Here is a 26,538-nt window from a genome sequence, read left to right as displayed (position 1 = left end):
CCCATTGAGGAAAAATGACAGTAGTACATAGCATTAGAAACTATAGAGGCTGCATTGAGGGCCTCATTAAGCGAATGATATTTAAGTTAAAATCTTTGATGCTAAATGAGTAAGCAGCAGTTGATGGACATTCAGACCAAAAATACTCAATTTGTTGTAAATATTATTGAAAACTTTAACACTACATTGAGCGTTTTGTGTTTTTAAGGTCTGAATACAATTACTGTGATTCATTTTAGTTGAACTGTTCATTCAAATGGTTTTCGGTGAGCTGATTCACTAAAACAATTCATAGAAGCATTTGAACAAGGGCCCAAGTGCAGTTTTACTACTTTGTTGTAGTCAAAGGAGTTCACCTATTTTATACATACTATTTTTATATTTTATATACTATATAGTATGGAAACAGTGTTTGCTGTAAGGGGTGCAAGTGGATCAAAACCTATAACTGTAGTGTTTGTTTGTTTGTTTTTGTTTTTTTTAAATGCGCAATTGAAACTGAACTGGACAGCCGGTGATCTCGCAGTTTTCTTGTACAAAAAAGTGATTGTGTTCCACAGGAAAAGATTTTATTTTGTGGAGTTAAAGGGAAACAACTGCACACTCAATGAAGCATAGGCTATGAAGTATGTGGAACATATGAGAAGGTAAATTATTGTTTTATTTTAAGCAAGTGATTAGACTTGATGGATTTACATGCAATAAACATGCAATTTGGTTTCCTTTTTTTCTTTTTTCTTTTGGAATTTGCATTTGCACTTCAAAAACAAGCTTTTGGTTGTTTCATTATGTTCTTGATGAAGTTATTATATTATTCCACCTTCATTTTAAATAATTTTTTGCAATGTTTTGCTGTTCAGTTGAATCATTACAATCAGCTGTTGAGGCTCTCGTGTTCAAAATAAAAATACATACAGTACCTCACACCAGAAAAGAAATCAATTGCATTTTGGCGGAGGCTTTGCAAACAGACTTTTATAGTATGTAGGCCTGTCACAATAATCAATATATTGACTTATCGCACAATATATGTACATGACCTCAATAATTTTTGGTGACCTTTGGGCAATATATTGCCCATTTTGTTTACATGATAATGACTGTCACCAACATTTTGTCAGTCATGCTGTCATCTGCATCCTACATAGAGCAGTCATCGACAGGTGAAAAAAAGGCATTATTTGAGGCGTTATAGTGTTTTCCTGATAACTACAGACAGTTTAGAAGAACAAGTCCGAATACTCTCGATTTCAAAGCCACAATCCACTGTTACGGTGCAAATATAAATGTCTTCGTTCATACGGACATCTGACTGCTAAGTCGGGTTTGTGTATTCAGCAATAGTTCACCCTTACTTTACTGAGAAAAGAAGGTCAGGGTACCTTTTTTAGTAAATATTTACCATTTATTCAAGTTTTTTTTTTTATTTAGGATATTACATTTTTTGATCCTTCATTTCCATGATCTAAAGAATTAAATGGTTGTCATTTGAAAGTGTGTAGGCCTACTTGCATTATTATGCTGTTATATTATGAATATATATTCAGTGGCATAAAATTGTCTTAAAATTACAATATTCTTTTATCACAGTTACATCTGGAACAATATATCGCATAACAAAAATATTGTGACAGGCCTAATGGTATGGACTAGACAGAATTAGCACAGTTACTTACATGTTGCATTACTAATGCCTGATCTAATATGTAATGATTCATGTACAGTCAGATGTTCTTTGTCTGTGTGTCAGTAGATCAAATCAGTGACTACAGTCAACTTCATGTTGTTTCTCTTAGTAGGATGAAAATAATCTGTTATTTAAAAAGTGATTACATTATATATAGAAAGCATTTAAAGAACAATCAATAGAGCTGTCAAACAAACAGCACAAGTTTATCAGCGACTGAGTTCTGGTCTCCTATATTATTCAATAAATCTCTTATCGCGTTTGCACTGTTAGTTATTTTGAAAGCATTCATTAATGTGCAGAAATTGAGTTGCAGTCATGAAATCACTGCTTTCATGCGCTCAACAACACGTCTGTGATCGGCTACGATGTTCATCACTGCAACCTTTCATGCCACGATCTAAATATAATGCAATGTAATCAACACTTTTCACGATTAGTTAACCTTGAGAGCTGTAATAGTAAAAATGTACTAAAAGATGTGCTTTAGAGAGGATAATACACAATACAGCTATTTTATTGGCAAAGATGTTAGCCAATCACAGCAATGGGCATTTACACTGAAGTTTCCCAGCAGACACGCCCCTTAAAACAGAGTGTTCAAATCAGAGGGCTAAAATCAGGGTAGAAAAAATGCCTTTTATTTCTAAATTATGACAATTTTTTTATGTAGAAAGCATACTAACTTTAAGTGAACCCCAGGAAACATAAAACAATATGTTCATGACCCCTTTAAAATCAGCTGCTAAGGCTCTTGTGTTCAAAGAAAAAAAATGTACAGTAATTCAGACCAGAGTGGCAGCTGAAAAGTGCAATTCTCATGTGTGATTACCCAAAAGAATTGAACCAGGTGCCTTAGACTTGGGATTTGGATATGCTCCAAGACCAGTTATTCCCTTAAAATTCATTACGCGCCTAGGCACCAATTCTCAATCAATGCAGAAGATGTGTCCTGTTGTTGTGAGGCCTGTGGGTTTGTCTGTTTTGTATTACAGCTGTATTGTTGTACTCGTCTTTGATCTCGACTGGAGGATTTCCACAAGGTTTTGTCATACAGTAATAACTCTGTTCACTCGGCATGTCTTTTCGTATCCTGCAGTGCTACATATGTGGAGTGCCTATGTAGTCACTGGTGTGTTTTTTTTTTTTTTTTTTTTTTTTTTTGATTCCTTCCTGCCTTTTTTTCTGTTAGTATTCAGCTAGATGCAAATGCAGCTCTCTTGGCTGAATATGTTTGCCATAAATTAGATCTGCACAGCCAGCAACTTACAGAGCACAGCAGAGGAACTGAGCTCCACAGTGGAGAAAAAAAACACATGTCGCGGGGCGATTGATGGTTAGCCTCTAGACCCCTCAAACATCGTGAGCAGAATCCTAACGGTCTCAAACAGCTGCCAGCAGCACTGACCCATGAGCCCTGTGCGGTTTGAATATGATGCAAGCCTATATAAGAACTGCAGGCGATATTTTACCTCTAGCATGTCATTGTGCTGGCAGATTTTGACAGACATGATTGTGGTTGATTTGATTAGTGTAATTATTTATATAGAGAGAACTTTATACAAATAAATGCTTGATGAATGCTGATATTGGAATATTTGGATAATGTATGATGAAAGTTATCGGTCCATTTTAATTGGACAAATTTGGTTCAGGATTGATGCCAAAAACCAATGAAAGCTGTAGAAGTCACTATTTAGGGTAACATAGCACATGTTTCCTTAGCCTGTCTGCTTTTCAAAAAATGTCAAACCATCTATATTTTTTACCTTTGTTTGAGCCAACTTAAGAACAGGATTGTGTGAAATTCAAAAATGAATTGAGAATGTATTTTGCAACAGAATGTAGAAACTGAATGCACTGAAGTATAATTGGAATATAAATTAATTGAAATTTAAAGAACTTTTTAACTAGAATAGTCATGTTTGGCAAAACAAACTTTGTTGGTTTGAAAAAGTCTTGTTTTTGAAATTAAAAAAAAAAAAAAAAAGTCAAAGGATGGATGTGTATGGGTATAGATAGATGAAGATATAGATAATTGAATTGCAATTCATTGAATTCCTGTGGGGTGTGGCTAACTCATTATTTGAAAGGGAGCCAATTCTTGAATACTGCATTTTGCGCAACCCTGGATGGGACAGCATTGTTGTGCTGATGGAAACACTTGACGTTGAGGGTCTCAAAGCCTGGTGGATGATGCCCTGCTCCACCTGGTATCTGTTGGCTTTTCACTAGGCTGTGTTTAGGAAATCCAGTCAGGTTTAGCAAACCAGTTGGATTTCAAAGTTTAAGGCTTGAGAGTCTTTTCTATATATACTTATAACGTAAAAATATCTCATAGCCCCTTTATTTTGGTCAAATTCCCTTTCATTATCTTTACCCACCACCTTGCTAAAGCTCTGCACCTCTACACCAATGTCACTGTCCTTTCTTGCTGACAGAAATTGGCCTTCTGCCCAGCCCACGGTGAACTGCGTGCCAGATGGGGTCTGTTAATGTGAAGGACTTGTAGGACCATTTCTTACTCCAGTCCTCTTTCTGAAAGAACAGTGTTGAATCCAGCAGTTTGACTGAAGTTAGAACATTGAAATTTGTGGTTCTCAAGTGTTAAGCCTCGTTCACACCAAAAACCATATCAGTGTGTGATAATGTTTAGTTTATTATAAGCACACACTGCAGTTATGTCTCCTGCCACTTTACATGCTTGAGCACTTGGATTCTAATTGGTCAATGTTTTTATTGTCCTTCAGCTTGAAAAAATACCAACCATGTTGTTCTTCTGTGTCGATATCGCTATGTGGACAATGTTGGTGTGGACTTTCTCTATTCTCATATTCAGCGCTCATATACAGTTGTTATTGTCTTTGTTGTGAACAGTCCTTTAAACTTTATTACCCTCAAGACCAGCAAACCTTTCATATCCTTAGACTGGTGCTCCAAAGAAAGAGGATTTTAGAGTCCCACTTTATGAATCTGGCATGTCTTCATGTATTGTTTTGGACTGTTGGGATTGAAAAGGAACAAAGCAGTTCATGGGTAGATGTGCTGGTGATCTCTTCAGCATACTTCCAGTTTGGTAAGCAGCAGACTGCAGCTCTTAATCAGCTCTTAATGGTCTCCTAATAATCCAATTTCATTGTTATATTCTGGCAGATACATGAAGCACATGGCCCTACTGGAATAGTCCAGAATGGACCTTCAGGAATGTCCATGCACTTTTAGATTTGGCTATACTTTGGCTCTCCATTTGCTGGTCCTCTCATAAAGAGGTCCATCAATCTCATCTGGTCTTTGCTGGAGGGTCATGGAGAGCTCCTCATCCCTCAATGATTCCAGTCCCTCCAGAACCTGTTCTCTTGGTTGTATGCATCCTTATTTTAGGGAGTCTCCCACAGATAAGATTGTTCTTGATTTTAAGGGAGTTTTTGGAAAAAAAAAAAGAAAAAGAAAACAAATGTATCCAGTTCTTTGGGAGTGATGGGCCTCTTTGACATTCTTATCTCATGCTCTGTTTTACACCCTTGAATTAGGTGCACATGTTTGGGTTAGAGATTTCTACATAGAGCCAGAGAAATAAAGTTAAAAATGCAGTGGTGGTATTTGTTTCAGTTGCATCAACTTTCAAGTTTCATTGTAAAATAATTTCAGTGTCCTTTTAAGTCAATTGACTCTTTGTTGAATGTAGATATACTTAAACATTTAAATTACAGGACAAACAGCTTTTACAGTTAAACCGTTGTGCATATTTGAATGATTGTAGTGTCTTGTCTGTGCACCTGTATGTACATGTTTGCTTGCTATACATTCATGTGTGCATATATGTCTGTTAACACTTTTTTTCACTGAAATTACTGGAATAGCTAAACCTGCTAATTAGAAGGGGGTGTATATACAGTACTCTTGGTCATTTAATTTATGTTGACAGTCTGACTAGAAGGTATAATGTTTCTTTCTCACTCATATGGATACTATAGACTAACCCAGTGCTTTCCCAATAATGAGTGCAATAATGAATGTACAACCGATGTACACTCAATGGCTAGAGAATACCCATAATGCACTGTGAGAGTCGCACGCCAAATGAATTCCCATGTCTGACCAGAAGATGGCACCCACAGCTGAATCATCCAGCCATACATTTTCCAAACCACTGGTCCAATGTGGCTATAGCATAATATCTTACAGAGCAATTTTATCTTTGTTTATCTTACTACTGGAGCTGCTAGTTTGCTAAGTTTCAAATAATTATTAAAGCTGCAGTCCGCAACTTTTTTTGTGTTAAAAATGTAAAAGAAAAAAATATATAATGAGAATATACAACATGAATCCATTTTCCAAACCGTGTTTTTGTCTTATCCTAAATCATTATGGTACACTTATAATAAGTGTTTCAGACTGGACTGGTAGGACTCGCCACAGATTATCACAGTAACTGTGTGACTCGTCATAGACATACACTGAGAAAAGTAGCTCCGGCTAGAATGTTCCTGTTTATTAACCGCTAGAGGGCCAAAAATCGCGGACAGCAGTTTTAAACAGCAAGCACAAACCTTGCAAAGGCAGAAACCCTTCCGTGTCGAAATTCACTCACTCATTTTCATTCGCTCCCTCAAGTGAACTATATTAGTGGACTAATGTAGGGAATAGTGAATGGGGGAATAGGGAGCGATTTTGGAGACAACCCTGGAGTCTTTACCAACTGATAATATGAATCAGGTGTGTTTGATTAGGAAGTGTTCATGATCTTGTCAAATTCAGCTCACTTCTGGTGACGAATTTATAAGCTCCAGCTCAAAGTATAGCTAAGTATGCACTCATACACAGGCATGCTCTACACACACTGTAGTTAAGTACTTTGTCCTTATCAGTGGTGCAGTGACTGCAACACTCCTATCCACTCAGAGGAGCTTGAACACCAGACGGAATAAATACCTCAGCAGTTTCAGCTGAGTCCATTCTCTGGCCCTTTGAAGATGTTTTATAATCCACCTCTCAAGTTTAAACATACAATGGACTTTTCACAGCTGTTTTAGAAGTGTGTAATGTAATAAGTCATTATATTATATTATATTATATTATATTATATTATATTATATTATATTATATTATATTATATTATATTATATTATATTATATTATATTATATTATATTATATTATATTATATTATTATTTATGCACATATTTTGTCACATCTCTTGTAAAAAAAAAAAATCTAAAAGCAAACTACAACTTGAGTTTGTGGGGGGTGAGGGGTGGGGTATATGTATTTTTAAGACAACTTAAAAGATTTGATTCAGATATTCCAGAAAATCAGAATTTTGCTGTCTGTATGAACAAAGCCATTGTGTTCTGTACAAGAATGTAAAAAACCGTGTAGAGACTCTTTTCAACACAACCGGCAGAACACACAAGAGAGGTTAAGAGAATCTGAACAGAGAGAAAAAGTTTGAGAGATACAGCTGAATAGCTGCTATCGAGTGGGAGAAAAAGAGAAAAGAGGAGGAGGAGGGTGCGTCTGTCCGCCTCGCTGATGAGTGTACATTTGTGTGTGTGTGTATCAGGGGGATGTATGATCTTGGCGCATGCGCCGGTACCTGGCAGTCGCCCTCAAGACTGCAGATAACTCTCTCTCTTCTCAGCATCACTCGTCTAAGCATTTTTCCTGTCTTTTTCTCATTTTTTTTTTTACATTTTCTTTTTTCTTTTTCATTAACCTAGTCTCTAATTTCTTCAGTTATTTACCATGAATCTTGATTTGACTGTGTTGGGATGTGGATTCTTTAAACTCGCAGAGGTGAGCTACAAGGTCCTGAGGTTTTTGGGTCGTGCTGACAGATTTTGGGGTCTCGTCCGGGATAGGCGATCTTTAGCAACAGACTCCTGATAAGCTCAAAGGAAATACCCCAATAGATTTTTACAACTTTGAAGAGCCTGTAGGACTTCATGCCGTCTTGGGTCCTTCATTAAATCAAAGGGTAGCAGAAACGCTGGTGACAACGTGTCCCATCTGTCATCTCACAGGAGCGATCATACGGGTCTAACTTTTTCACCTTGGTGGCTTCCTTGGCGACACGTGAGTATGATTTCTGTAGTGATCTTTATTAAGTGATCACCGGATGAGCGTAATGAATCTTATAACAGTAGAAATGAGAATACTGCAGGGAAATCAAAGCCAAATCTGACACACATACACTAACACATTTAGTCACTTGATCACTGGAATTTTAACACCTACACAAGTGTGGGCAAACAGACACACACACAATCACACAGTCACCTACATGATCCCTCCCTATCAGTATTCCTCGCCCACTCAGCGGTGTCAGCAGAGCGAGAGGAAATCTGTGTGTGCGCGTATGTGCCTGTATCTGTAATCTGCATTTCTCTCTGTGCGTCTGAAAGATGTCTCTAGTGCCTCGTCTCTTCTTTTGTGTGTGAGGGATGTGCAAATCCATTCTGTACTGAGTAGAAGCACTCCTCGGTGTCCTCCAGGGCATTTTGGGAAGTACAGTTTGATGGTGTGGTAGATGTTTCCAAGCGTGGGACTTAAGCCAGGACTTGGTGATTGGGATAGCACAGAACACTTCGAGGGGTGCGTTTATTGGGTAGTAACAGCAATCAGGTGAACACAGCAGATGTGGCATCATGATCTGAATAAAACATAATTTCACAGCATAGTTCCCAATCTTTCCTAGTCTTTTCTGAGTGCTGTGGAGGATACAGCAGACCACATTGATCCATAATACTTTGGAGGTAGGTACACTAAAAGTAGTAAAGTCACTTCTCAGTAACAAAGTGTTAGTCACTTTTTTCTGAATATACATAATTCCTACTCAGCGAACATCAGTGAACATCAGTGTGCAAGTAGTAGGTCTGAATTCATAGTATTCATTAGGGGAGTAATGGTACACAAAACTGACTCTCCTGAGGTAAATGCTACGTGACAGTGTTTACAAGCTGTTTTATTAATGTCTTTCTGCCGTCGAAACACTGATTGAGTGATTACATGATGTTATACGTTTCAGTAAGTTGTACTGTATCTTTCAACATACCTTCAGATGTTCATTCATGTTTATTCTGTAACTAGTATTAAAGAGGAAGAGATGATCGCGTTCACTTCCACTCCGCGCTGTCACTTGTGATGAGGCGCCTGTACATTGATCTGTCACGCCACATCAAAGAGCATCAAAATGGCTTTTTTTCTTTCTTTTTTTTTTTAATTTCATGATAAAATTGACAGAATTTGAAAGATGACACTTTCAAAAGTAACAGCTTGGAGCTTATTGCGATTTATTGGTGGTTCATGGTGGTAAGTCTACACCCTCACAGCAAAAGAACTCGGCCACGGAGGTATCGCGGCTTCCGGAACATATCGGCGTCTACTTGCGCGCAGTGATGGATCCGCAACGAAGGCGGATCGCGGACACGCCGTCACTCCGCGCCGCATCCGCTCCGCATCCGCTCCGCATCCGCTCCGCATCTGTGATTAAAACCTTACCTCCGCAGCGGGTCCGTTTGGGACCTGCAAATTGATACAACCATTACAGTAAAGGTGTGTGCGTGTCCGCTCAGGATTCGCTGATTGACAGTAGAATTTACAGCGTCGCCCGGAGGCGGAGCTGATCCTCTGGGCAGCAGCAAAACGAATGTGACAGTCACGTGGGTTTGGCGACTTGAATGCGGATCCGCATAGGAGTCTCCTGCTGTGTGGGCACCGCTGTATTCGTGCAGATCCAATGGGCCAGGGCTGGGCAGGGCAGCAGGGGGTGGGGCACGTTTGGTATGCCATGAGAGTATCGTGGTATGTACCGTGGGTGGTGTATCATGGTTTTTCGGTTCAGTTTGAATATCGTTACACCCCTAGTATTCATAAAATGAATGGCAGTGTTACCATGTTCTATTCGAAGCATGTATTCATGTCTTCGTATTGGGAGCTATGCATTTCTGTGGCAACACTATCAATGCCTAAATCAATCTGCAGCAGTATGTGGTACAGGTACTAACTCTCACAAATGTCTTACAAGCAATAATTACTCTACGAGGACGTGAATGCTTTTTACAAGTTGAAATCTTGTAATTACAACATGGTGTGAACGCATCTTGGAGCAATACAAGTAAGTTCTTCATCAAAGGTACTACCCACTCAGACAATATGTGATTTTGGATGCAGCTAAAGCTTTGAGTAGTAGATTAGCATTTGAAGTTTGAACAGACACTTGATCAAATTACAGCTACTTTCTTTAAAAAGGAGCTTTTAATTCTTCTATTAGTTGTTAACTGAGCTAGCTGCACATTTTTGAATATCTTGCCCAGCACTGCTAAAAACTGGCTAAAAGGCACTATGTTTGTGCTGTAAACAGTGACAATCATTTCATTTAGAGACTTGCTGTTTAGTGCCTGGTTAGGAGTAATGTTGAAATAATGTTGGTTTTAATGTTGAAATATGAAGTGTAAAAGCGGCGTAACTGTATGGAGGATTCGGCTCATTGGCTTTTGTTGTCAGTTAAATGTTTTTGTGAGCTAAATGATTATTGGAAGAGCATTCAGGCCTAAAGATACGCTGATATAAAATTTCTGCCTCACCACGAATCAGTTTTCCCACTGAGATAAGTGAGATGGGTTAAGTGCGTAGGATTATGTGGTGCCTACATGATTTCACTCTTTTTTTTTCTTTCTCTCTGCCTCTCTTTCCACACTGTCTCACTGGGCTAGGTTAAGCTAGGTTGTGCTGACAAAGCGTATGTACCGGATTTATCATGCCACGGCTGTTGCTAGTCAGATCAGACAGAGTTGAGTCTTACAGTTAGTTCATCCATAAAATTTTCTGAGAGCTCTAAAGGGCTCTTTGCATTGTAAAATAACAGTGTTATGAAACTGCCATTGGCTTCTATTCTGTGTTTAAGTAGTTCGTTGTTTGGCATCTTTAGAGCTTTTTGTCATATTAGAGTGACATTATAGAGTTAGATCCTGTATATGCAGTGTAATATGCCTTGCTTCTGTATGCTATTAGATGCTTCCTTGCTTTCATGCTGCCTTTAGTTGCTTTTATAGGTGTGGCATCTGACTTTGAATATAGTCAAATATAAGAAACAGTGTTTTTAAATGCATCTCAGGAAGGGCTTGGCGATATATATATTGAATAGTAACAACACATTTGTGAGCAGCACTGTGACTTTTGCAATTATTTGAAAGCACTTTTAAGCTTCCCAAGGGCAGTAGCCTCTTTCACACATAGTGTTTCCTGGTAAATTACTGGAAAGAGATCATGTGTGAACAGGACCTTTTCAGAAGTGCTGGTAAATTGGTTCTGACAATTTACCAGTAAGGGAAGTTGTAACATTACCAGTAAATTACCGGTAATGTGCTGTGTGTGAACGCAGAATGAAGATTACCGGTATAAGCATGTACAAAGTCAGAACGCGCTGACATAAGAAGTCTCCTTTCGGCCAATCATAAAGTTGAGATGATTTGATTACTCCTCGCTGTTTACTTCGTTCATCTTTGACCATCGTACCACATCTCGCGGGTTTTTCATTGTGTCGCTCTGGAGACCCTGCCTTATTTTCCATTCATCAGTGTTGTGGCTCTGCAGAATCACAGACATTACAGAATTTACTGGTATTTTGGTGCTGATGTGTGAATGGTTTCTTACCAGTAAAAAGCCAGAACGCTGTTGCTTGTGTGAACAACATATACTGTATGTGTATTTACCGGTAAAGTCATTCTGGTATTTTTATGGTAATTTACCAGGATTGCTGTGTGAAAGGGGCTGGTGTTAGACTAATTTTGCAATTCTTCCTTGCTAGTGTGGGTCCGACAAGAAAAAAATGTTTTAATATTTTTTCTGATTTAAATTCAGATGCAAAAATGGTGCTGAGTAAAATTCAATTTTATAAATCAGCTCATTTCAATGAAGAGATTTAAAATTGATTCAACAGTTCGTTTAGCTCAAAAAATGTTTATGTAAGTATCATTGTGGCATTTTCAAATATTTTTTTTTTTTTACTGTTGGTAAATATTGGTTTATTTGTTTGATAATCATAAAAAAAATAAAAAATATATATTATTTTTCATTAGCTATATCGTCTAGCTCTACTAACACGACAGGGCAAATTGGTTTCTTGGCTGGTGGTGTTTTTACAGATTGGTGGAGTTAACTTTGATGTGCCGCGGGCAGCTGAGCCTGACTACTAACCACTAGATAAGGGCTCAGTTTGGATGTAGACTGCTTAGAGTGAAATAAGAGAGAGTGAAAACAGAAAAAGAGACGGATATATCCGACTGCTCCAATATCTTTTCTGCAAAAGTCTGTGTGGCCAGAAAAAAAGACTAAATTATTCATCAGTGGCAGACTACACCCGAGGATCACATTTCTAGACGTGCACACACTTACTTTCGCAGTACATTTGCAAGTCCTCTGTGGATGCCTGAACCGATGCTCCCTAATAGGCTCCCTTTTAATGGTGACTGAACATCAACCAATCTGAGCAAGTGTGTCTGGTCAAGCATTATACAAATCTGGGGAGATTTTTTCCAGTAAAACCATTTGCTATTTTGCCAAACTAAAATGAAAAACGAGTTCAATCCAAGGAAAGGAGGGAATAATTCTAAAGAGTTATTTCAGTCTGTGTAATGCATAAAGTAATAATGGTAATGGGTTCTCATTTGTTGACATTAGTTAATGCATTAGATAGCATGAACTAAAATTGAGCAGTATGTTTCTTACAGCATTTATTAATCTTTCTTAATGTTAACAAAAAATACAATTCCTTCATGTTAGTTCACAGTACATTAATGTCAACAGAACTTTTGATTTGAAAAATATATTCGTAAATGTTGAAATTAATATTGAGATGAATAAATGATGTATAAGTATTACTGAAGTTCATGTTAACTAATGAAATTAAATAATGTTAATAAATGGAACCTTATTTAAGTGTTACCATAAATATTAACAACATCTTGTGTTAAGAAGGTTTGCTGGTAAGTAAATTTAATTAAGGGTTTTGTGAACTGGTAAACTACAGGTTTACCAGTATCTCCAAATTGTACAGGGTCATAAAGTTTTGGCTCATCACTGCATTTTAAAATATAATTTATTCATGTGATGGTAAAGCTAAATTTTTTGGCATGAACTCTTCAAGAGCCCTGAAGGTGCCATGTGGTATCTGGCATCAAGACATTAGCAGCAGATCCTTCAAGTCCTGTAGGTTGTAAGGTGGAGCCACCGTGGATTGAACTTGTTGGTCCAGCACATCCCACAGATGCTCAGTTGGATTGAGATATGGGGAATTTGGAGGCCAAGGCAACACTGTTAACTCTTCGTTATGTTCCTCAAAACATTCCTGAACAATGTGTGCAGTGTGGCAGGGTGCATTATCCTGCTGAAATGTTCATTTCCACCAGGGAAAAACCATTGTCATGAAGGGATGTTGGTCTACAACAATGTTTAGGTTGGTGGCATGTGCCAAATTGGCGTCCACATGAATGGTCAGACCCAGAATTTCCCAGCAGAACATTGCCCAGAGCATTGTGATATCATTGAGCATGTGATACTGTATGTTATCTATAGCAATGCATCTTTGGGGAGTACATTACCATTTAAAAGTTTAGGGTCGATAGTTTTTTTTATATACGGCGCACATGTATAGGTTTATTAAACATGTACGTGATGTAAAAGAAAACAAGGCTCAATGGACCAGGAGACCTTCTTCCACTGCTCCAAGGTCCGGTTCCGACGCTCATGTGCCCATTGTAGGTGCTTTTGACGGTGGATGGGGTCATCAGGCACACTGATTGCTATGCAGCCCCATACAAAGCAGAGTGTGATGCACTGTGTCTTGTGACAAATTACTCACATAACCATCAGTAACATTTTTTTGTGACTTGTGCCAGAGTAGTCCTTCTGTTAGCTTGGACCAGATGGGACAGCCTTCATCGCCCTCGTGCATTGATGAGCCTTGGGAGCCCAACCTGTCGTTGGTTTGTGGTTTGTCCCTCCTCGGACCACTGTTAGAAATGTCTCACCACTGCTGACAAGATCATTATTCCTGCCCATTTCTCCTGCATCCAACATGTTGATTACAACAACTGTTTGTTTGTTTACCATCTAATCTACCAAGATCTTAATATGTGGCCTTGTTAGATGATCAACAATACTCGCTTCACCTGTGACTGGTCATAAAGTTTTAGCTCATCACTGCATTTTAAAATATAATTTATTCCTGTGATGGTAAAGCTAAATTTTCAGCAGCCATTTCTACAATCTTCAGTGTCACATGATCCTTTGGAAATTATTCTAATATGATGATTTGATCCTCAAGAAACATTTATTATTATTATCAATGTTGAAAACAGTTGTTCTTTGATACTTTTTCTAGATGAATAGAGGCTTCAAATGAACCACATTTATTTGAAATAGAAGTCTATTGTAACGTTATGAATGTCTTTACTGTCACTTTTCATCATTTTAATGCATCCTTGCTGTATAAAAGTATGAACGGTTGAACAGTAGTTTAAGTCTGATCGCTTGGAAAGTAATACCACACATTTCCTCAAACAAAAGGTATCATCTTTAGCACAAATGGTGCAGGATGAGTTGCACACTGAAGTTTATTCTCCCCAAGTATGAGCGATAGTTATGCTTGCCTTAGCACACAGCACTAAAACGCAGGTAAAAGCTTTTGTGAGGTCAGATTTAAATGGCAGTCTCATTAGGAGAATCAAAGTGGGTAAGAAGTCTGATTCATAGAGGATGTGAGATGTCTGAAACGCTCATGCGAAGAGTGTTTGAAATGGATAATGTTGAATCTTGCCGTTTTATTGCCGCTTAGCTCTCCCTCTACTCTAATGCACATCGATCTTTTGTACTTGTTACTCTTACTAAACTCAAGCAGATCTTCACAGATTTCTCCAAGTTGTACAGTATGTGATGAAGTGAACAGTAAATGGTAAATGAAGAAATGTGCACAATTGAGCTAATGGATGAAGGTAGTATCTGGAGGACATGCCGAAGGTCTCGGAGTATGTGGTATGTCCCCAGTGTTGCAGTGGAAATGGGCCACCATATGGAGCGATGGCTTACTGCCATCAAACCACGACACACAGCGGTCATTCGTGGTTATGTGTGGGCGTACGGCGGCAGCTGCTGGGTGGCCACGGGAACTTGCTTTCTAAAGAGCGTGTCAGTTCACATCACCTGAAACCTTTGCTTTCAGGTCACAGAACATTTTAAAGATGGAAAAAAAAGAAGCTAGCTAATGCTAATGGTTGCTAATTCTTTAGCTAGCTGAGAGAAATGCATATCATTCCATGAGCTTATTGGTCCAATGCCAGTGAGAAGGACCTGGAGACGGGATACAGGCTGTTTATGGGTGAAACTGTGTAATGTTATCATGGGAGTTGTTAGTTGTGTCTGTTTTACATTAGATGCTCTGGTGCATGGGATTGTGGGTTAGTTTGTGCGAGATATTTTATCTATAGCAATACTGTTTTGGGGGAGTACTTTACTGTTTAAAAGTTTAGGGTTGATACAGTTATTTAATTTTCATGAAAATAGTCTCTTTATGTTCACCAAGCCTGTATTTATTTGATCAAAAGTACAGTAAAAACAGTAATACTGTAAAATATTATTACCATTTAAAACTGTTTTCTAAAATGTAATTTATTCCTGTAATGTCAAAGTTGAATTTTCAGCATCATTACTCCAGTCCTCAGTGTCACATGATCCTTCAGAAATCATTCTAATATGATTTGCTGCTCAAGAAACATTTATTGTTATTATCAATGTTGAAAACAGTTGTGCTGCTTAATATTTTTTGTGGAAATTTATACATTTTTTTTTTCAGAATTCTTTGAATAGAAAGTTAATAAACAATAGATGAACATTTATTTGAAATACATTTTTTGTTAAATGTCTTTACTGTCACTTTTGATCAATTTAATGAATGACAGCTGATGGCCAAGTAGCACGTCCGTTCTGCGCCTGCGTAATGCCTTTCCGTACCAGAAGGTGGCAGTATCTGAACAGCCAATCAGAATGATCAGATGCCCTGACTGACCGACGAGCTCCGACACCGATTCCACATGTCGAATCGGCCGAAAAAAGTCGACGAGGAACTTCAGCCGACGGTGCAGAACATACTGAGAAAACTTAGTCTGCCGATGAACAGAAACTGCCCGACGGCCGACTGTCGGCTTGGTGTGTTCCTGCCTTTTCACAGAACTTACTTTGAATGTAATTTTAACCCCACTGAAATCAATCATTTGCCTTAATTATGTACATAATAATAATAATAATAATAATAATAATAATTCATTTATAATCCTGCCGATCCCAATCCCGTCCGAATCAGTACATGAAACCACAGTCCTGTGTTAAAAATTGTAATTCTGATGTTGTTTGGAAAACTAATCCTTTCCGAATAGGAATTCCTCCTTTTTCTCTGAAAGTAGATTAGTAAAGGACAGGAATTGATTGTGGGTAATTCAGGAAATGTCACGAGCCAGATTCAAACCTGCGGCGCCCACTTGAGCACCACTGTTCTGAGCATGCAGATTAAAATGGCAGCAAAGGTCATAGGGACAACATAACAGGGTCTGTGATTTGACATATTTGGCACACGCTCTTGTCAAATCACATGACATGTGATCTTAAAGACATGAAATGAATCTCTTGATGATATTCATTTCACGCAGCACAACAAAGGTCTCAGTGGGGATTTGTGGGAAATGATCCTGTTCTCTTGCTATATATCTGGTATTATTTCCAGCCTCTGTCAGTGTGTGGTTGGAAGACGAGTGATGGTTCTGTTCCAGGCTCAAGGGCATTGGGCCGATCCGGGCTCAGATTTAGTGGGCTGTTTTGATTAGGCAAGCAGGTTCTGCTATCAGCCTACATAAATTAGAGAGCAGCTCTCTGAATCACACTCATGGCTCCCACTGGGCTCATATCAGCTCATAACGGATGTGTGTGCGCGCAGAGAGGCTGTAAAAAATACTCATGTAATAAAGTACAAGAGTATCTGAAGTATGCCTTGATTAGCTCCCAATCGGTGTTGTTCATTTACCCCTCAATGTGTGTTCTCCGATAAGGGATTTTTACAGCTGCAAACGATTCAGGGTGTTAAACTTACGCAGGACAGATTTACTTCTGTCATCAGAGTCACCTTTCCATTTGCTTTTTGCAAATTTAACCAGAAGGTTTAAAGTTAAACTAGATTTTGAGTATTAAAAAGTGCTTAATCCGACAGACACGAAGCAACATAGGCAGCTGTCTTCTAAAGCCTTTGCTTGATGTGTCCGCATAAGTGCAATGGAAAGACTAGAAGTGCAACTTAAAAAAAAAGTTAATAACTTTTCAAATTGACAAAGAAATAACGGTTTGTTTATATCCATTTTTTTTGGTGGTTAAATGTAACAATAAATTCAGAATTTGCATTTTTATTAGCAATTACAATTTGTTTTTTTGGCATCCATTTTGGGTGATTTTCTTTGCCTATCAAGTAAGAAAAATACCATTGCACAAGTTCATACATGGTAGCAGTCAATATAGTTTTGAGTTTTAAGAATATGGGATTTGGGCAATGTTTGTTTGTTTTTGTTTTTTGGATTTAAAATTATATATTAATGTAATACATTAATAATAAAAAAGTTTTATTGTTACATTTAACTGCTATTTTAAAAAGCAAGTCATACCTTTTTTTTTTTTTTTTTACATTTTAATTGCATTTTAAACATTAAACTGTTTTAGATATGGCTATTTATTTAATGTATTTATTTTATTGATAACGTGATTTGTGTTTGTATAAGTTGTATTTAAAATGTATTAATGTATTGTCTTATGGCTATTTCTTTTTTTTTTTTCTTTTTTTTTTTTAATTACTCATTTATAACAGGTTATTTTAAGTGGCTCTTTTAGTCCACAGTAGGGTGTATGACCTACAAGTATCCACACCTACGGTAAGACAAGGCTCCGTTTCACATCCTAGTTTATATAAACTTATGATGCGGCCTTAGATTTTCACCAAAACAAGATGTTGAGAGCCTTCATAAAACAGCGTCATTCTTTTAATTTGCTGCATACTGGTTGGACGCAAAGGATATGCGAGTTTGAATTTATAATACACCTGCTCTCCTTCCACTCTTCTCAACATTAAGCCGGTCCTTCTCCACCCCCTGCCATCGAACCCTCTCATACCTTCAGTGAGGGATAAATTTAAGCCTCCTGCACTTGGGTTGACCGATCCGGTTTGTGCCACCTCTCTCTCTCCCACCTTTAAGCCTGTTCCATCTCTTCACTTCTCTCCCACTAAGCATTCTTTCATCTCCTTGAGGAAGCGGGCTGCACCATAAATCCGCTTTTCTGATGTGTCCTCTGCTTGTGCTGCTTTTCCTTATCGAAGGCACAGTATTCCTCAGAGTGTCGTCACGGTGACACTGCATCCACCTCTCTGGCAGCTCTCAATCCTGCCGCTGTCATTGCATCGTATGTCATGTGACAAGAGTGATATAACATGTGAGACCCCCCTAGGTAAGAGCAGGTGCGTGCTGATTACGCTTCAAATGTATCATAAACTAGCAACACTTGACAGTTACATGGCCTAGTTTAATTTTACGACAGTTTAATGTGCCATTTTGAAAATGGATATATTTGTTATTCAAAAAGAATACATTTATATGAAATATTGAAAAATCTAAATGTTGCTTGTGCTGAGGTGTGTGCCCACATTTCCACATCACTTCAACTGAACAATAAGTGTAATTTTTAAGTAAAATAATTATATATATATATATATATATATATATATATATATATATATATATATATATATATATATATATATATATATATATATATATATATATATATATATATATATATATATATAAAATTAAGTTTATTTGCATTTGTCTATAATATATATATTGTCTTTTGCTTTTTTGCACTTTGTCTATCTTGTAAATTTGTATATTATTATTTTATTCTTTTTATTATGTGTCTTGTCTTGTCGCTGTGGAGCTTCTGTCACTAAAACAAATTCCTAGTATGTGTAAACAACATACCTGGCAATAAAGCTCTTTCTGATTCTGATTTTTCTATTAATACTAAATTATTTATTATATAAAAATAATTTTATATTTCAAGAGTTTTGCAGTGCAGCAACAATAGAAATGAAATGTAACTGAATGTGCATCACATTGCATTGCAACAAGCACTTTTAAAGTAGACTGATATTTTAGATTGCAATAGTAGCAAACTAGTTTTTCATTTCTTACTTCAGGCACCTTATGTGGCATCCAGTATTGGCAACCTGTTGGTAGAGTGTATCAGCAAACTGGACCTAAAGTAAAGTGTGTCCGTGTTGTCTGTATATGTGGTAACTAGCAGGTGGGTGCTTCATTCATCAGTCTTTCCTCTCCTTTCTTCTCTTCCTGTCTGTGCCATCTGTCGCTGTGGCCAGACTGGGCGCAACATGGCCTCTTCCTGTCTGACGCCATCCTATGACGCAGCCTAGCTGCAGTGGACACACACTGCGAATTCAGGCAGCATCTAAAATTCTTCAAAGGATCTCATACAGAATAGAAACAAAGGACATTGCATTTTCTGTGTTCATTTTGAGTCTTATTTGTTCATTGTAGTCACTAGCTTTCATTCACACACTCTATAGCTGATTCTGCGGCATTGAAGCGGGAAGTGTCTGATGATTAACGCCTGAGGGTTCGGCTCAGCTCTCTTGCCGTCTGCTTCTGTGAAAGCGTTCCACTTTAGTCCACGTCCTGCACTGCAGTAGCACTGAATTCAGGAAGACACAATGAACAATTCCACATCTGACAGCTCGTCATGTCTCTAAAGGAGGATTTATCCTCTTCTACTGAGGCGAGAGAGAAAGTGAGAGTGTTTAGAGTGTCTCAAAGGAGTCTTGAACCACAAAAACTGCCTCATTTGATGAGAGAGAATGAAGAGATGAATTCTTAGGGCGTGGCTCTGATGTTTTTAGATGCAAATCTAATGAACTACCTACCTAGGCAGCATTATTGGACATCATAGTTGCATTTGGGCATTTTGGGTATGATGGCCAAATGATGTCTAGGGAGCTCAAAATCTACACCTTTGTGTTTTATTTATTCAAGCGTCATGCCAAAGAAGCTGAGCCACTTTGAGAGGAGGAATGAGAGAAAGAGGTGAGCCGTGGTCAGATATGAAATGCATGAGAGTGCATGATGAGGATATTGGGTGGGGCTGATGGATGGAGAAGAAAATGGGTTGAAGAATCTGTAGTGGAATAGAGAGAGAGAGAGAGAGAGAGAGAGAGAGAGAAGGAAAAGAGATTGCTTGACATCAGCAGAGTCCAGACCCCACCCAGCCACAGCAGTGCAAACACACACACACACAAACATGGTAGATTTACTGAATGGTAAATACGGGAAGTGTACTAATGTGAGACTAAAGTAGTTTTTTTCTTATAAGAGTCTTATAAGAGTCACATGCGAGTCATTATAGTCCCTCTGTAGTCAACGATTTTAACTCTTAAAACTCATCTTTGATCACCAAAATGACATATTTAAAAAAAAATTTTCCTGTGAAAAATAAAAAATTATTAATTCCTTAAAATAGCTTGAATGTAACTCTACACCCTTGCTTCATTTATTGAATATACTAATTAGATCCACCTCCACGCATGAGCTCAGAGATCCACTCGGTCAACTTACTGAGGTAAACAGTGCACAATGGGATAGATTTTTTTTTTTTTTTTTTATACATAACGGTAGGGTTGGGAACCGAGAACCGGTTATCATCCGGAACCGGTAGTGTTTTTTTTTTTTAAGTTTTGGTTCCGAACTGTTCTGGTGTGATGGGTGGGCGAAGTGCGGGGAGAGAGTATCCTTTAACAGAGACATACGTCAGATTTCAAGCATCTTATCCAATTTGTGGTAACACTTTACAATAAGGTTAATTTATGAACTAACCATGAGTAATACATGTGTTACAGTATTTGTTAATCTTTGTTAATGTTAGTTAATAAACATACAGCTGTTCATAGTTTGTTCACGTTAGTTCACAGTGCATTAACTAATGTTAACAAATACAACTCTTGATTTTAATAATGTATTATTACATGTTGAAATGAACATTTACAAAGATTAATAAATGTTCATTATTAGTTCATGTTAATCTAGTTAACTTACGTTAACGAATGAACCTTATTGTAAAGTGTTAGCGAATTTGTTGAGATTAACAGTCTGTTAAATTCATTTTACAAGAATAATAAACACAAATATGACTGTTTGAGTCGAGTATTGTGCATTTTTACCTTACTACTATTATTAGTTTAGTTTGTTTATTATAAATTATTTTAATGGAACCGGAACCGGAATCGTTAGGCAGAGCCAGAACCGGAAATTTTCTCGCGATTCCCAACGGTAATAAAAAAGATTAGCCCTTTGCTTGACTACATTATCAAAGGGCTAATAATGTGTTACTAATTTTACACAAACCATGTTCACATTCACGATTCAGACAGCTGCCTTATAATCAGTATCCTTACAAACGCTTTGAACAAAGCAGAATGTCAGTGGAGAAAGTTCATCGTAACATCGTAATGTACATCATACACCCACTATATTGGTAAATCTATTGATTTTTTTCATATCAACAGAAAAATATAACATGATAACCTTCTTTTGAGACTCCCCTGCTTCAGATCGGTCATGGTTAATGATATCCTAAAGCCCGCCGGCACGTTGACATGATTGGTTACAATGTAGTGACATCACAAACACCAGCGATTTCAAACTGTGTTTTTGAAACTGTCTTTAGATCACTGCAGTTTTAAAGAGAAAATACTCAGCAATAGTGTTGACTTATGAATTTGTACATGGTTTGTCTTAAAGCATATTAAAAACACCACATAGACATATAAACATTAAAAAAATGATTTTCACCACATGGGGACTTTAATTGCTCTTTATTGATAGAAAAAATATATATTGAAAAGAAATTAATACTTTCATTCAAGGAGAGTAAAGACATTCTGTAAAATGTTACAAAATATTTCTATTTCAAATAAATGCTGTTCTTTTGAACTTTGTATTCATCAAAGAATCCTGAAAAAATGCTTGTTTCCACAAAAGTATTGATAATAAATAACAAAATTGATAATAAATGTTTCTTATGAATGAGCAGCATATCAGTATATATGAATGATTTCTGTAGGATCATGTGACACTGAAGACTGGAGTTATGGCTGCAGAAATTCCAGCTTTGTATCACAAGAATAAATTACCTTTTTCAAAATATATTAAAATAAAAAAAAAGTTATTTTAAATTGTAATAAAATTAAACGGTATTACTGTTTTTACTGTATTTTGATCAATTAATTGCAGTCTTGGTACTTATTTATTTATGTAAGACTTAAATCAAACAGTATGTCCTACTGGACCCAGGTCTGCATCAAAAACACAATATCAGTGCTCAAAAAGTAATGGGTTTCTGCTTTATCCATTTCCTATAAATCTGTCCAGTCAAATCAAATTAAATTGCAAGTACTTTGAATAATTTTGCTGACTTCAATCAGCTTGTTCAGTCATTAGTCTGTCATTCTGGAACCTTCACAGATGAGCGAGTCATAATTCTTGTCGCTAAACTGCATCATCCGTTTTTAAGTTGATCTTTTGATTGAGTTTACAAAAGAGTAAAACACAAATTAACATCCCCAGCCAATTGAATTTCTAGTTATAGTCATCATTTTTGTCCGTTTTGAGTCTGAACCCGAGTTCTGAAGTCTGATTTTCACATTGTGCTTTGTTGTTCTGAACAACAGGCAAACATACATACTGTACTAGTATTAGCAAACATGTTTTTTCTGGTTGCTTTTCTACTTTCATGGCAGAGTTGACTTTGAAGTCAATCTTGCTAAGCAAACTAGTGTGCCGTCGAAACTGTAAAGGTGTATCAGTGTTTGTGTGTAAGGCACAATATGTCCATACACACAAATATAACAGCTACAGGCGTTTGACAGCATGTTCAATCTCCCCCTTTCTGTCTTTCTTTCGGTTTCTAATTCTGGAGGTGTCGTCTCTTCAGGAACACTGATGGCAGAGTGTTAATAAGCTGAACTGACTGTGTGCGTTTGTGCCTCTGACATGCAAATGAGTCTTTACATCCAATAGGCTCATTTGATTGGTCGCTTGAATGTATCTTGCTAACATAAATTCATTCTGGAATTGATTTGTGATCTCTGTCTCACTCTCCAGGCAGTGACTCTGTGGAAGGCGAGTGTGTGTTCGAGGGGGATTACGCTGTCCCTCCTCTCCCAGTGACCGAGGGCATGCAGCACATTCGGATCATGGAGGGTGTGTCGCGTTCTCTCCCCTCCTCACCCCTGCTGTCCCACCAGGCCCTCAACATGCGTCTACAGCCCCTAAAGAGACTGCCAGGTAACATTGCTTGTGTTTGTAAGAGTGTGCAGGCTTATGTGTGCTGCAGATGTATTTGTGTGGCTTGTGTACGGTTTGTGTGTCAGCGAGAACCACCTCCTGTTTCCCATCTCAAACACTCCAGCTGAATGCCAGAACTCCCGCTGAGAGCACAAATGCCTTCACCTTACACACTGGGGAGAGTGTGAATGAGTTTGACAATGTAACAAAGTAGCAATGTGTTATTTTTAGGGTTGTGAATTTATGTTTGTTTAGTGTGATTTAATTGTAGAAAATTGCATCAAAATTGGTCTGCATACAGTTACCATTTAAAAGTTTGTGGTCATTAAGATCTTTTTTAAAATATGTTTAGAAAGAAGCCTCTTGTGCTTACTAAGGCTGCATTTAATCAAAAATACAGTAAATATTATAAAAATATTATTACAATTTAAAATATCTGATTTCTGTTTTAATATATTTTAATAAGTAATTTGTTCCTGCGATGCAAACCTGAATTTTCAATTTTTCAGCATCATTATTCAAATCTTCAGTGTCACATAATCCTTCAGATGCTGATTTGGTGCTCAACATGACAACATAAATGTCTTTATTGTCACTTCAATGTAACGCATCCTTTTTAACGTTTTAATTTCAGAAGGTGTGTGTATGTGTGTGTATACATATAATCATTTTTTAAGGACCATACTTCAGCAGTTGTAATGCTTTTGTGCTCTTAATTCCTGATCATAGACACTGCACTTCTGTTAACAGCCACAAGGGTGCACTAATTATATTCTTTTCCTCCTTGAGTTGCCTTTTTTCTCTGTGGAGAAGTAGTTCAGCTGAAGGATTATTAGTGCCCCGTTAATGTTTCAGAAATGCTAATCGCATCCTCTGAGAGCATCATGTTGTTTTCAGCGGATGCTGTCAGTGGTAGCTCAGCGACACTTTTTTCAAACAGACTGCAAGCTGAAAGCAGTTGCAGCTTTGTGTTGTCTCTTATAATGAATAAAGGCTGATAGAAATATTAAACAAGGTTAAATATAAATAATACCTTATTTTATACAATATCTGTATATTATATACCCCTTGCAGTCTGGTTTAGTAGTTAGCATACCTACTGTAACATTTTTTTCCCCCACTCCTTTTTGTTGTCTCTCTCTCTCTCTTCATTGTTTCCTGTCCTCCTGTTTCCTGCTCTATTCTAAAGTGGTGAAAGATCAGAAATAGGAATTACTCGGTGAACTGAGTTCAAATTCTTGTTTGTATCCTCTCTTTAACCTCCCCGGCTGTTCCATCTCCCCCCATGAGCTTGGACCACCGCCAGTAGATTTTCCGTCCACGCATTGTTTTTCCTGCTTTTATCATTTCCGAGTTGTTCCACGGTGCGCGTCCAGCCCAGCCTGCCCGCGGAAGCTCCGTCCAAACACAATGACTTGTTTTCAGCCACACTCTCCTGGAAGCAGGACAGCACGGAGAGTGTGATTTCCTTCTCTTTCCGTGTCCTGTAATGTTCATCCAGCCCTTTGCTACACAGAACATTGGCTTACTGTTCATTTTCCTCCCACAATAATTTTCATGTAATATTTGATTTTAGCCCAAAAGCACTGGATGTGTTTCACCTGCCTGCTGAGTATACAGTACAGTATCTACTTACGTACTGTATAACTTGTGTGGTAACACTTCAGTATATGGAGCACGTATTCACTATTAAGTACAACTTTTGCCTCAATTAACTCCTAATTTACTGCTTATTAACTGTTAGTAAGGTAGTTTTTGTAGTGTTTAAATTTAGGTATTAAAGTATGTAGACTAAGGTCATGCAGAGAAAGGCATTAATATGTGATTTATAAGCAATAAGGTATGAGAGGCTGTGCTGTATTGTGAATAAGTCATGGCTGAAGGGCGTTGTTAGGCACGACGCGAAGTGAATACAGCAGCACTAGCCTCGAGTACCTTATTGCTTTTATGAAATGTTTACCACACAATACAAATATTAAAGCCAAAAATATGTATCAATGCAACATTCATGAAGTAAACTTTCACTAAAAGCCTTCCTTCCGCCAGAAAAAAATAGTCCCTGACCGTGAACAGCAACAGAAGTTACATTATTACGCCATTAAATGGCGGCAAAGACAGTCTTTATGAGTGTGTCAGTCAATAGTGAAGACTTTTACATTGAAAAGACTGAATTGTTGTGACCTGCAACTGACAAATGCTTTGACTAGCGCTGTCAGTCATAGGAAAACCCCTTAAATGTTAAAAGGACAAGATAATACATCGGACATTTAAACAGATTTTTATATTATGAACATAGGACTTAAGCCGAGTTCAGACTGCACGATTTTAGCCCCGATTTTGGCTTGCCGACAGGTTTTGAGAAATCGCCGACAAATACCCGAAATCACAGGCAAATCGGAGCTCGTTCACTCGAGTGACAATCACGCAGTGTGAATGAGCAAAGACGCGATATGAGAGAATCGCCGACGAGTCGCCGACACCCGTGAGATATTTGGCATGCTAAATATCTGGACCTGTCGGCGATTCAAAATCCTGCAGTGTGAAAAGTGTTCTGACTGAAAACTACATCGGCGATGACCGACAGCCAATGAGAGAGCAAGATACAGAACAGCGGGGAGTTCAGGGAGGAGTTATAGACCACAATATCAGCAAGCATGTCTTCGTTTCAGATAAACATTACAATTACATCAAACAGAAACAAAGCACAAACATTTGCTTGACCATCCGCAACAGCAGCACATTGAAGTTATTTATTTAGTTCCAACTGTCTTTGTAGAACACACAATCCACAGTCTCCCCAAACATTTCCTTCTCCATATTCTTCTTTTATTTAGGTTGTTTTCGCTGCAAATCAGCGCACAAGCAATTCATATTTCAAGCTTCTTGCGGACTACTATTTTTAATAATAATCCCACCGTGTGTCTCAATCAGCTCCCTAGTTCAGTAGTCAGGGCACTGATGAGGGTATCAGCCACATTCACTGATTCACTACCTAGGGAGCTGATTGAAACGCAGGACTAGTCTCACATGAGAACTCCGGTCTTGAACGCGTGATATTGCGTTGTTTCCTTGTCACGTCTCGCGTGTGTTTGGTTGTGAAACGTAGTTTGTGTGCCAGACAGAGTTGTCGGCGATTCTTCCTATTGTAAAGTCATGCAGTGTGAAACCTTCTGTCGCCGATCCATCGTGCAGTTTGAACACAGCAGCGACTGAATGCTGGCCAAGATAGTCATGCAGTGTGAAAAGAACAGTGACCCGACTACTTTGAAAATCGTGCAGTCTGAACTCGGCTTTACCTGAAGGAAAATGCTAAATCTGAATGTAGTTATTAAACTCACTTAATTGATCTCTTGAAAAACACTTATAAAAACTTGCTCAATTGATAAAACACAGCTATTGACCAATCATAAA

General features: G+C 37.8%; 1 protein-coding gene across 4 annotated transcripts in view; it reads left to right on the top strand.

The window, feature by feature from the left end:
- Positions 1 to 26,538, top strand: part of tanc2a (tetratricopeptide repeat, ankyrin repeat and coiled-coil containing 2a) — a 180,363-nt gene that overhangs the window by 93,325 nt on the left and 60,500 nt on the right. For 3 of the 4 annotated variants that reach the window (XM_067381643.1, XM_067381642.1, XM_067381644.1), the window contains one exon: positions 22,945 to 23,127. In XM_067381643.1, coding sequence (XP_067237744.1) covers positions 22,945 to 23,127 — 183 coding nt within the window. Of the gene's footprint in view, positions 1 to 22,944; positions 23,128 to 26,538 lie in introns of those variants that run through there. The other variant, XM_067381645.1, reaches the window with a different exon arrangement.

Source organism: Chanodichthys erythropterus, chromosome 3, assembly GCF_024489055.1.
Source record: "Chanodichthys erythropterus isolate Z2021 chromosome 3, ASM2448905v1, whole genome shotgun sequence".
Classification (NCBI taxonomy): Eukaryota; Metazoa; Chordata; class Actinopteri; order Cypriniformes; family Xenocyprididae; genus Chanodichthys; species Chanodichthys erythropterus.
This window is presented reverse-complemented; position numbering and strand designations above follow the sequence as displayed.